The 12076-nt window shown below is 52.1% G+C and overlaps 1 protein-coding gene across 2 annotated transcripts; it reads right to left on the reverse strand.

Annotated features, from left to right (window-relative positions):
- Positions 1 to 3938: 3938 nt before the first annotated feature.
- On the reverse strand, positions 3939 to 10630 carry LOC119366357. 2 transcript variants are annotated; one of them, XM_037632084.1, is made up of 5 exons: positions 10215 to 10630; positions 8897 to 9001; positions 5506 to 6833; positions 4983 to 5376; positions 3939 to 4902 (listed from the first exon to the last, which is right to left on the reverse strand). In XM_037632084.1, the coding sequence occupies exons 1-4, from the start codon at positions 10502 to 10504 to the stop codon at positions 5090 to 5092; spliced, it is 2010 nt and encodes a 669-aa protein (XP_037487981.1). In that variant the 5' UTR covers positions 10505 to 10630; the 3' UTR covers positions 3939 to 4902; positions 4983 to 5089. The 2 variants fall into 2 exon arrangements, with proteins under 2 accessions (XP_037487981.1, XP_037487980.1); XM_037632083.1 differs by having other exon boundaries at positions 4983 to 6833.
- Between the last annotated feature and the right edge of the window lie 1446 nt (positions 10631 to 12076).

Here is a 12076-nt window from a genome sequence, read left to right on the forward strand (position 1 = left end):
TTAGATCGCTTTTTTCGTCTAAAACTGTAAACTGACAGTTATTTTATAGTTTCGAACGTTTTAAAGGGTCTGCTAAAGATGCGCTTATATCTTGCCCTGATGTAAAAGATGGATTGAAATCTTAAGGCACAAATGATTTTAATTTTTTAGATATTGGCAGGATTACACCGCTTTCTGCACGTAGAGGTCCAATTCTTTCTTTGGCTTATCCTATGAAATAGTCCCTAGACAACTTCAGGAAGGAATGTGACGACGACGACGCTGTTTCCCGGACATGTCCTAGGGTTTTTCCCGTGTTGCGGAGGAAGGAAGTGAATGGGGTCACCCGACGCACTACAAGGGGGGATGGTGGCACCCGCATGCGTCACCGTCGGAGTCAGATGAGCCGACAATGGATTTCTCCCACCCCAGAGCACAACTACCCAACTACTCCGGAGCCTTCCACCCAGTTTGCCACCCACCAGTATGCGCCGCCATGGTGTTGACGCCAGCCACGTCATCCCACTGTGGTCATCATAGCGAGGCCTAGAGGACGGAAAATGAAAGCGCGGGAAACCGGGGGCGGAAACACCACGGCCGAGCGGGAGGAAACCGGGGCCGGACGCAACAGGAGGCACACAAGGCCACCGGGCCCGACCGAGCTCAGATCGAGCCCGCAAAGTCTTCACCGCCACGCTGCAGCAAGCCGACGATGGTACTGCCACCACCTAGGTTCCCGACGCCCCACCACCACCTCCAGGAAGCTACGCCGCAGACACTCAAGCCGCCGGCCCGACACAGCAAAGATGGGGCCCGAAGGGGCTAGATCTGGGCCAAGCGGGTGCTGCCAACTCGCGCTGCCGCGAAGCTCTCCACCGCCAACGCCCGGGCCGTCACGACATCGACCACCCACATTAGTGCCGAGCCACCCCACCGCCGCCTGGATGCCTTTCCCATGGCTTCTCCGCCCCGCGCAGGAGCCGCCATGGGAGGGGAAAAGCAGCGGGCTGCCGGCGCCGCCCGGCCTGAGCCCAGCGACGCATGCCGGCGACGGCGGGAGAGAGAGGATGGAGGAGACAACTGGAGAGGAGGGGTGAGGGGAGCGGTCGGCAGCCCGTCGGGGTAGACACGGTCGTGATGATACACATATACTTCCTCCGTCCGAAAAAGCTTGTTTCTCAAATGGTTGTATCTAGCACTTTGTCGGACGAAGGGAGTACTATGTAACCAACATTCACGGTGGTCGGGTGGTGTTCTAACTTCTAACAGCAGTTTCAGTGTTGATGCCAAGATCCGGTGTCCTCTGTCGGAAGGTCCTCTGCATTTAATAGCAAGAACAAGCGAGGGAGACTGCAAAGGAACCCCGTGTCAAAGCATCTCCAGCCGTTTGGCCCCCTAGGGCGCCGAAAAAGAGCGGCTTGGAGGCGAACCGGCGCTAGATTGGTCCCTGAGGTTCGATTCACTCCTAGTCATCGGCCTACGGTCGCCGTGAGTTCGGCGAAGTTCGTTTCAAATTTTTGCAACCTCGGCGTTTTTTGCTGGAACTCGGCCATACTTCATTGAAATTTGTTAAAAAACGTGAAAACATGCAAGAACTACGCCTAACTTAAAAAACAAACTAAAAAGCCTAGCCACCGCCGTTGCCGCTGTCGTCATCTACATGCCGAGAAGTCTGTAGAAGCGGGTGTAGTCGCCGCCTCGCCGCCGCCGCCGTCGTCGTCATCGTCGCGCGCCTCGCCTGTGATGTTCCTGCTGCAGCCCTGGCCGGGGTCGCCGACACGTGGCGGGGCGCTTGACGGACTCGTCGTCAGGGGCCACCATGTCGACGTGCTCCGGCTTCACGGGGAGCAACCCCGGCTCTGGCTTCGGCCGGACCAGGCGTAGGGAGCGCCTCGCCAGTGTCGGGGCAGGCAGTGAGGGCCGGGCGCCCTCATTGATGACGAGGGCACCGCTGCGAGCGCGACACCCGAGCGGTGTCCCCTCCGGCTTGGGCCGGACGGGGTGGAGGGCCGGTGAGCTGGAGCCCGACGACGAGGATGACCCCGGCTCCATTTGCCGCAGGACGGCCTCGAGGGTGCGGCCAGGGACGCCCTACCACTCGCGCCGTCCTTCGGCGTTGCGGAGGCCGCCGGGAATGACGCTATTGACGGAGGCAATCTGCTCCTGACGGCGGCGCTGGAAGTACATCGTCTACAGCGTTTCGCTGTCGGGCGTGTACCTCGGCTGGTTCCGCTGCTCCTCCATCAGGGAGGAGCGGATGTGGGCGATCTCCGCCCGCCGTGCTGCCCCTTCGGGCACTGGCGGCACCGGGACTCCGCTAGCGCTCAGCCTCCACGCCCATGGCACGCGCATGTCAGGGGGCGCCAGGTACTCGGCCTCGTAGAGGAGGCGCCGGCGGCCGAAGCCGTTCGCCGCTGCGCCATCGCCTGGGAACCTCTCGGCCATGTTAGCTTTGCTCGTCGGCGGGGAGATGGCTTTTGCGAGAGGGAAAGGGGGAGGTTGTGGCGCTCACTGGCGGGGAGTGGGTGCCTTTTATAGCCGAAGCGGGGCGGCGGGGAGGCGGCATCCGGGACGACGGGGGGCGGGAGCAGGCGGGACGCGCGTCGGCGGCGTCTTCACTGCGCCGTCCGTGAGGCATCAATGAAGGCTGACCGACGCGGCAGCGCGGCAGCCTTGTATTGATTCCCGCGGGAACCGAGGCGATGAGGGCGACGAAGCGGCGTCTCGCTGACTCGGCGGGCCCACGGCTTTTTCGCGCCAAAACCGCTCACCCCGGCGTCCCCCAGTGCACCGGGTTCGGTCCTGGTCCGTAGGCACTAACTTCGGCCCAAACCGACGAAAAACGGGTTTTTGGGGACGCGGTTGGAGATGCTGTCGGTCATGACACCTGCCCGCCAAAAGCCCTTTAAAACCTCCAGTAATGCGCCATTATCTTGGGCCTATCGGCCACTTTGACGTTTCCACCATGCTGGAGAAATTCTGTGACCATCTCACAACTCGATCGTTTCCACCATCTTCTTGAGCCTCACCGCAGTCTTCCAGCAACAGGGTATCCGAAGCAGGGCAAGAAAGGACAAGATCGCTGATGTGTAATGCCATCCTAGGGCAAAGCGCTCCCTGTCGATGTCGATGTGTGCACGGACTGCAATTGGACAAAAGGACCGGCGGTTTTTACTCTGTAAAATAGCGAATGGTGATGGAAAAAGCATCTGAATGGTAGTTCGAGTCGATGTGTGCTCCCTGTCGATTTGTGCACGAACATGTTTTATGCACGCATCTCCGAGTCGCAGTCTCCTTGCGCTGCGAGTAGATCGACATGACATGGACCATTCCCGACGGTGGTTAGCTAATGATCTGTTTTAGGTGAAGTGATCACTAGCAGTACTCCATTCAGCACTTGTGTGATTGTGTCTTCTGGGCTGCCCTACCTGGATGGATCCAGCACTTCCCGTTTCTCAAAGCGGTGTGGCCGGGGATCTCGTGCCCGTCACTTCCCGGTGCGTACTATGTCGGCGCGTGGACTGGCGGGTAAGCTTCCATCAACCCATTGTAAATAAGTTTAGGGTTTAGACGCCTAAACCTGATCGAGCTCAGTTGTTCCTAGTGGTACACCTGAACATGCTGCATGGATGCGTGTAGCTTCTGCTCAGGGAGACATTGACTCCATACAGGTGCAATCGCATTGTTGGTTACATGGACAACAAGATAAAAAATAACAAACTTAACAAGTCTGAATAGAAGTCACACATGAGTTCTATCAGCTCGTATGTCATCATTGGACAGTAACAAACTTAACAAGTCTGAATAGAAGTCACACATGACTTGATTGAGGTTTGTTTAACCATTCAGCGGGACATAAGTTGGCAGCTACAACCTGAACTGGTACAACGGCAGGCGCAATATTGATGCATAGCATATAGACTTAGAAATTCCCATGAGATAGAAGACGGACTGAAACCTAATGCAGAAACTGATTTCAGTTTCTTAGAATAATGGAAGGATCACACGCCTGGTCTCTACGCCGAAAGGTGCACACGGCCCGTTATTACAAAGTCTCTCACAAATCAACAAAGGAAGAAAAGAAAAACCAGCAAGCATATAGCACACCTAGAATTGGATACCCGTTTCAGTATTTTTAACATACAGAAATACTCCGTAACGCAACAATCATGTTGGTGATGCACCGGCAGGCGCACTGTTGGTGCGCCGAAGCTGAGCCCGAGCCAGAGTCTGAGCCCGTTTCTTCAGTTTCAAAAGATCTTTTGCCTGGTTAGCGAGAACAGATAAAAAAGGCTTCAGAGGAACCCCGTGGCAGTCATGATGGACGCCAGTGAAAAGCATGCTGCTCTCAAGCCCGGCCATCACCTTTGAAGCCTCCAGTAATGTGCCAACAATATTTTGATTGCCGATCACTTCAACGTTTCGATCATGCTGGAGGAATCCTGTAACCATCTTGCAGGCGAGCTTCTGTATAGCCAGGCACGCAGGGGTGGCGTACATGTTGTCCTCCACCATCTTCTTGAGCTTCACCACAAACTCTTCCAGCAGGGAAACTGGCGGCGCGCGCGGTGGTAATATTAAGATTGCTGCAAAATCAAAATTGTTATTTTCAAGATTCACCGCGACAAGTGATATGAGCTCTGCTTGCAGCCTCCTCTCCCCACACTGCTGGATGTGGTGAATCGGTGAAGTGGAAGGCTCGTCGTTCCCACCATCGCTTGGGTTTGCTGTGTTGTTTCTGAACGCTGGAAAGCAACGGGTGGCGCTTCGTTCCATGTCGTTCCATGTTGATGTAATGCAAGAGATGGCACGGCTTTCTATGTCGTTTCTGAATGCTGCAATGCAAGAACAAGAGATGTGACGCCCCCACCACTGTGGTGTGCTACTTGCTTCCGCCTGTATAGGAAGCAGTTCTGCGAGTACCTGCGATGATATATGCAGTGTTAGTTTAGCCAAAAAAGCTAATTGCCGAAACCTGTGGCGTGCAGTTGGTTCATGCATACCTTCTCTAAGGTTAGTTTCATGTCGCGATTCCTCAGATTCTTCAAGATGACACTGGCGCTAATACGACAAGAAATGCTGATCTCTATCTCCACAGGTTCTGTTTCACCTATTTCACATTTGATGGTCTTGATACTGGAGTCAAGCAAGTCAGTAAGACGACGGGCATTGTCTTCTGTACATACTTCAATCGTGAAGCTCTTGACAGCCTCTGAGGCTCTGAGTCACTAGACAACATGGCCAATGCTTCACCAGCCTTCTCTTTAAACTGGCTTGCACTTTCCTGAGCTTCTTTCATCAGATGTGCTTGTCCGGCCCTCATCACAGTCAAACATGCTTCTGCTGCCCTCAACTCACGTGCTTCTCTTGCCCTCGTCACGCGTTCTTGTGTGCCCCCTACGAACAAGATTAATGGACATACGTTACTGACAATGAGAATGAGATTATCCATAAGTGCTCCCGTTGACGGTTCTGGTAAATTATTTTGTTGGTTTGTACTTTGGTGCTCGAACCTCATTTTCTCACCTTTCAAATAATTCCCCATCCAATCATCCTGTAGGAAGATGTGTAGGTGTTCTCTTATCACAGTAGCAGAAGTACTTGCAGGATGATGCAAGGCTAATTGTGTAAGAACCTCTATAGCTCGTATCTTTAACTGTATGATACCATTGTTGCTCTTCATATCCATGGCGACAACAGCCTTCAGGTTTTTGACTGCATTTGTATCACATGTAATTAGTCTGCGCATTTTATTGCCAGCGCTGCCTGAAGAACTCATGAGCCGGCTTACCACTTTCAATGATCCATCTACCACCTTGGTCCATGCAGCGCTACTCTTGATATCATGTATTAATTCGTTGGAGCGGACAGGTGCAACTATTTGGCAAAGAAGATCCTGGGTGTTGTATATCATTGTGCAGTTGTGTCTGTTGTGAGCCAGGTTCTCTAGAATTCTCAGGCCTGGCAAGAGCAGATCCTCATCACTCCCCCTCTGCTTGTTGTCTAGCTCTGGGGTACCAACATTCTCCGGGGGACTAAAATAATAATAAATAGCTCGTAGATATAGGCAAATCGCTACCACATAGAACTGTCCAGATAAAATAAGTAACAGTGTATTCCGACCTTGCAGGACACCATTAACCATATCGTGTAGCATATTATTTATCCTTCTCTTATGCTTGCTACGCCCAACTACAAAAGGCAGATGGAGAGCTTCTTGATCACCATTGTTATGACATGAAGTTTCAAAGAGTGAGGATATGCATTCCAATGCTCCTGGAAAGTGAGCAAGGTTGAGATGACCAGCGAGATGCTCAACAATCCTTGCTGCAAGCCACCTCATCTCTCGTTCTGCTGGGTTACTCCAGGTAAGGGTTTCGATCAGCTTCTGAATTCTTTGTCTCGGTGACCTAATCAGCAGCCGTGTAATCAGCGCCGGTGTATCCTGGTCAATCAGTATATTTAATACCCTTCCTCCTGACGCATAGTCCTCTGGTAATTGGGAATCTAGCAAGCCAGCACCATATACGATCAAGTTCCAGCTCTCTATGGACTCCAGGTTCTTTGCACACGTCTGCTTGGTTTGGTGCAAGTATCCATCAAGTACTTCAGGGCTGAGACCATGTCGCCGGCCAAATTTCTCCACCAAACCTTCATCAGCAGTCGTTTCAATCACTATACACAATAAGCATATTGCGCCATGAACAATGGATAGGTAGTAGAATAATTTCAACGCCTGCTTCAAATTTGGTTCGGCATAACCTAGACATAGCTCACTATTGGTTATACCGAACAATGGTAGCAAAATGCACACGGATGGTCCAAGAACAGCAGAGTACACCACTGGGGTAAATGTTAGAGATATATTTGGGTTACATGTATTTGGTAGTTTAGGATTCCTACCTTATCTCTAGGAGAGGCGTCTTGCCCTCCAAGTCTTGTACTCAATATATACTCGCCCTCGAGGCTCAATAATACATCCATCATATTCCGCAACAATCCCTCTCTCTTCCTTCTAACATGGTATCAGCCTAATCACGATCCAAACCCTAGCCGCCGCCGCTTTCGCACCCACGCGCCGCCCCCGGGGCGGTCGGCCTCCATGACCGCCGCCGGGGGCCGCGCTGCCCGTACCTAGGGTTCGTCCGCCGGTCGTGTCGACCGGCTGCCCTAGAAAGTCTTTTTCCCGATCCTTTGATCCGGGTTTTCTCTCTCTCGCCGGTCACTTTGATCGGCGTCTACTTTTTGGTTTTCCGGTCTATGTGATCCGGTTTGCGTCGCCCGCCGCCGCCGTCGACCCTCGCGCCTCTACTCCGACATCGGCGTCGATTTCACCGGCTGCTTCGTCATCAACCGCGCGGCAAGGCTGGACGCGCCGCCCAAGGGACGCCTTCGTGCGTCGCTGCCGGCCGCTCGTCCGCGCGGTCTCCATCGCCGGTCTGTCTTCGTCGTCATCGCCCGGGACATCACCGACAACGTCGCCATCGACTCCGCTCTGCGCGTCGTCCCCGCCATGGCGCATACAGCGGCGCCGTCGGTCTGATCAACCGATCACGCGTCTGTCTTCGCCAAGCACGTCCCCGAGCACGCGCCTACCGCCGATCGAGCCACAGGTTGCCATCGCGTCGTCCCTACGGACCGCTGCGTTGCCGCCCCGAGGTCTTCCCGCGGTCACCACGGCCCGCCTGCCGCCGCTGCGTCGCCCCTTCGGGCCGTAGCGCCGCGGCCCGCGGTCCACGTCGCCGTCACCGCGCGTTGACCTCCCGTGGTATGCGCCGCGCCGTCTCCCTTGGCGCGGGAATGCCACCGTCCGTGCCGGTCTTCGTCACCTGACAGGGTTCTTCGCCTACTTCGAGCACCGCCGCCGCACTTCTAACCTAGCCGCCGCCGCCGCCGTCAGGCCGCCGCCGCCGCTCTTCTTTGGCCGCCGCCGCCGCTACCTTCGTAGCCGCCGCCGCCGCCCGTCCACCCCCTTCGTCTTCGTCCAAGCACCAGTCCGTCGCCAGCGTCGCCGTCATCTACCCCGACCACTTCGTCTACTCCGACCACCGTTGGTGACATCGGCCCTGCGCCGATAGACGCCGCAATTGTCGTCGAGTTCTTCTCTGCTGGCCCCTCCGACTTCTCCGACATGGCGTACAGCTCGTGCAGGTCCCTTGTCTACGCATGCCCGGTGCTGGCAACACCGATGCGTGCCTTCATCCACGACGTGTCCCCGGGCCTGGCAAGCCTGGTCGGCGCTTCGTCAACTTCGTCTTCGTCCATCTCCGCATGCCCGGTGCTGGCAACACCGGTGCGTGCCTTCGTCCACGATGTGTCCCCGGGCTTGGCAAACCCGTCGCGACGCGTCGTCAACAACATCTTCTTCCCGGCGCACCACTACTTCGACACCCTTGCGCCCATGCTAACTCGGCGCCCCCTTGCGCCTGCGGCTCCACGGCGACTTCCTCGACACCGGCCACCCCGACTCGACATCGACCACGGCATTCTTCGCACGGCTACCTCGACCACGGCTACACCACCCTACGCTCTCGGCTACATCGACATCGACACAAAGGGCTATCATCCGCTTGAGCAACTCGTCGGCTTCCTCTACAGTCAATGCGTCCACGACGCGACACCGTCCACAACGCTCTCGCTAGGACTGCGGGGGGATGTCAGTCCGTCGGCTGCTATTCTCTCCAGTCTGACCGTTTGCGACGCTCCTGTTGTTCGCAACGCTACCGCTACGACTGCGGGGGGATGTTAGAGATATATTTGGGTTACATGTATTTGGTAGTTTAGGATTCCTACCTTATCTCTAGGAGAGGCGTCTTGCCCTCCAAGTCTTGTACTCAATATATACTCGCCCTCGAGGCTCAATAATACATCCATCATATTCCGCAACAATCCCTCTCTCTCCCTTCTAACAGTAAATACCACAATCAGAGTGAGGTCTAGTACAGAATGAGTTCTCCGTTTAAGATTTTCAATCCAATTTGCCAAGAACACAAACCGAGCATCTCCCATCGCATCGAATACCCTATGTTTGTTCCAATAAGAGCATGACATAAGGTCTATGGGAAAATTAAGAATGTCAAGCAAAAACAGAATGTTTCTTCCTATATTGTGATAGAAAATGAATACCATTTGTCTCAGCCGGTTTTCCTATATTATACTTTTGACCTGTGTTTGCCTATTATTGTGTTTAACTTTTGTTACAATATTATTAAATAATCACACGATAACATAATCCAGAAACCCCAAGTCCAGCCTAAGGTATCCAATTCGGATTGTGCTTATGAAGATTAATTTTTCATTTATGCTCCTCTAATGTTAACTGCATGGAGGATATCCAGTTTTTTTTGGAGGATTTGTGGTTAAATGGGCGTTGGTTCAGATCGTCCCACAAACATCACCGTGAACTCACCACCAAGTAACCAAGCCCAAGTGGATCCATGACAAGGGCATGTGTGCACGCCATGCAAAACGGGGTGACTTTTTTTTGCCAGATGCAAAACGGGGTGACTTCACTCCTCTTTCAGTCCCCTATGAATTTGAATGAGACATGAATACTACCTCATGCTAGAACCCTTTTGTGTTCTCAAGTATGAAGCATAGTTTTAAATGGCCGGCTATAGCGAAGATGCCGCTAAATGATTGTCTTCATAAATAGCCCGCTATAGCTTTGCTATAGCTGATTTGGACGCCTGCCGCTATTTTCCATAGCACGCTATTTAAAACATTGGTATGAAGGCATCTATCATGGAGAAGCGAGGAAGAAAGCCCAAGTCACTGACAAGGAGCAAGGTGTCGAAGAAGATAAAGGCGGACATGGAGGGAGGGTCTCTAGAGCGAAGGCCCTTGATGGCACAACTTCTGGACAACCCGAACTTTCAGGCTCTGGAGCCCCAAAACTCCGGACTACTTGTGGCATCGCTTCTAGATATCTCGGAACTTTTCAGGAGTTGTAGTAGGTATATTTGAAAATTCCATTATGCTGATAATTTCTTTTTGTGATAATTTAGGAATTATTGAAGAGACAAATTTATGCCATGAAAATAATATACTCCCTCCGATTAATATTAGTGGACGCACATCTAGTACAATCGTAGGGAGTAACATAACTTGTTTTAGGTAAAATATAAGATAAAACGCTTGAAAGCTGAATACTAAGTTTGCTTTATATATAAAGCGGACGAAAGCCTTTCAAGAAAAGCTGGATACTAAGAGAGAGCTGAATGCTAAGCACTAACCCGGCCGCCTGGATGAATGCGATGACTGTGACATAACAAAAATCGTCCCCCTCCAGCGACGAGACGAAGCCGCCGAGGAGGACGACAGTGGCCCACAAAAGCGCCAGGGCCCCGATGCCTTTCAGGCCAAGTCGGATGTACGCCATGACGACCGCGTATCTGTTGATGATCCGTACTTCTGGCCGTCGTTGAAGCTGCTCCTCCAAGAAATCGTCAAGCTCATCTCCGGAGCTCCGTTGGAGCTGCCGCTTCTCATTCTGGTTTCCAGATGCTCCGCCCCTTGTAAACATTGTTGTCCCTGGTATGCTAAGGTGGGGTACCGACTGATTTGTGGTTTCCCTCTGGTTTTTGCTACACTCAATCGTCTACTGGTTTCTCCACGGTTTGCTAGACCATGCATGCTTGGCTCGCTCGGCGGGATTAAAAGGAAACGGTGAAGGGAAAAGCAACTCCCTCCTTTCAAAGAATGATCTTCTGTTTAGAACCCTGTGCTTTCACTCAATCTCACTGCCGCTCCTCTAGCCCCTTGAAAATATTCAACTGGCTTAGTACAAGCCCTAGGCCCACTGGTCAGCGGCAGCCTCCACCTTTAAACAGGGACTAGCACTAATTTATTCTGCTGACAAACCTAGCCCACATGACTGCCCCACTATCAGCGTAGTGGCGAGCGTTGTCGTGGCAGAGGCGAGCGGCAGTGGCTGGTGCTGGCGCTGGTGCTGAGTTTCGAGCACGCACGAAACATCCAACATCCCGGATGGGTCTATTGGGAGTAGGCAATGAAGACATAGAGAAAGCATTAATCGAACTTGAAGTAGTTATGGAAGTTAGTTTTCTATTAAAGTGTGTAATTCTTTTTATAGTTTCTTTAGATCGGTTCTCAGAATTTGTGAAGTATGTAACCAAGATGTCATTCAATAAAATAATATAATAGTGAAGTTTATGTAGATGGATGAAAATTAAATGAATTTGATAATTCTTTTTGCTTCATTAATTATTGGGGACTGGCTACAAACGGTCACATTTTAGAGTAAATGAGTCTTCTAAAGGATACTCGGGAGTATCCTCCTTTGAATTATAGAGGTTCGGTTAGAGTTGCTCTAAGATGAAAGAACTACACAAGGGCATGCGGAAGTAACGATGCTGTTGGTAGCAGGGTCGCCAGTGTTTCATAGTCAGCGAGCTCGAGACTACTCTATATAAAGGCGTCCACTAAAGATGAAGACCAACTTCAACTTTTCAAGGATCGCGAGATGCCCTGGATGCGGAATAGTATGATTAGTACTCCCTCCGTTCCATAATATAAGAACGTTTTTGGCACTAGTGTAGAGCCAAAAACGTTTTTTATATTATGAGACAGAGGGAGTAGATCATATCTAAGACAGCCTATCAAGTTCGTTCACCTTCATCCTCACGCTGAATACATCTTGTATTCCTTTACTGTAACTTATTTATGGTATAATGCATAGAGGAGAAGGGGTTGTTACACACATCACGAGGGTCTGGATTTGGATAAAACTTGTGTCCGGTGTCCATCTAGTTACCTAGGGTCATCTCCCATTCCATACAAATACGATAAAGTGTTTCCACCCGCTTTATATCCGATACAGCCAGCTCGCTGGGGCTGCAGCACAAACAAGCCCAAAGAAAAAAAGAGAAAAAAAGAAAGAGAAATAAATCCAACATCGGCAGATCAACGAAATGAAGATGGCCGGCAACAGCTGCACCCTCCGGAAAAGTACCACCACGCACCCAACAATCTGAAGTGCCGCGTACCAAGCAACACCTTCAAGAAAGAGGTGACGACGACACCGTTGTTGCCTGGACTAGTCATAGGGTTTCCCCCGGTACGCGGTGGGCAATGG

The sequence above is a fragment of the Triticum dicoccoides genome, chromosome 2B (assembly GCF_002162155.2).
Source record: "Triticum dicoccoides isolate Atlit2015 ecotype Zavitan chromosome 2B, WEW_v2.0, whole genome shotgun sequence".
NCBI lineage: Eukaryota > Viridiplantae > Streptophyta > Magnoliopsida > Poales > Poaceae > Triticum > Triticum dicoccoides.

Bases quoted from the DNA above. Each gene is read 5' to 3' on its own strand.
- LOC119366357 (XM_037632083.1), bottom strand. From the start codon at position 10,504: ATGTTTACAAGGGGCGGAGCATCTGGAAACCAGAATGAGAAGCGGCAG. The intron at 9,002-10,214 runs GTTAGTGCTTAG...GAACAAACATAG, and splicing joins GCATTCATCCAGGCGGCCGG to GGTATTCGATGCGATGGGAG. The intron at 6,834-8,896 runs ATTTACTGTTAG...TATATCTCTAAC, and splicing joins GACCTCACTCTGATTGTGGT to ATTTACCCCAGTGGTGTACT.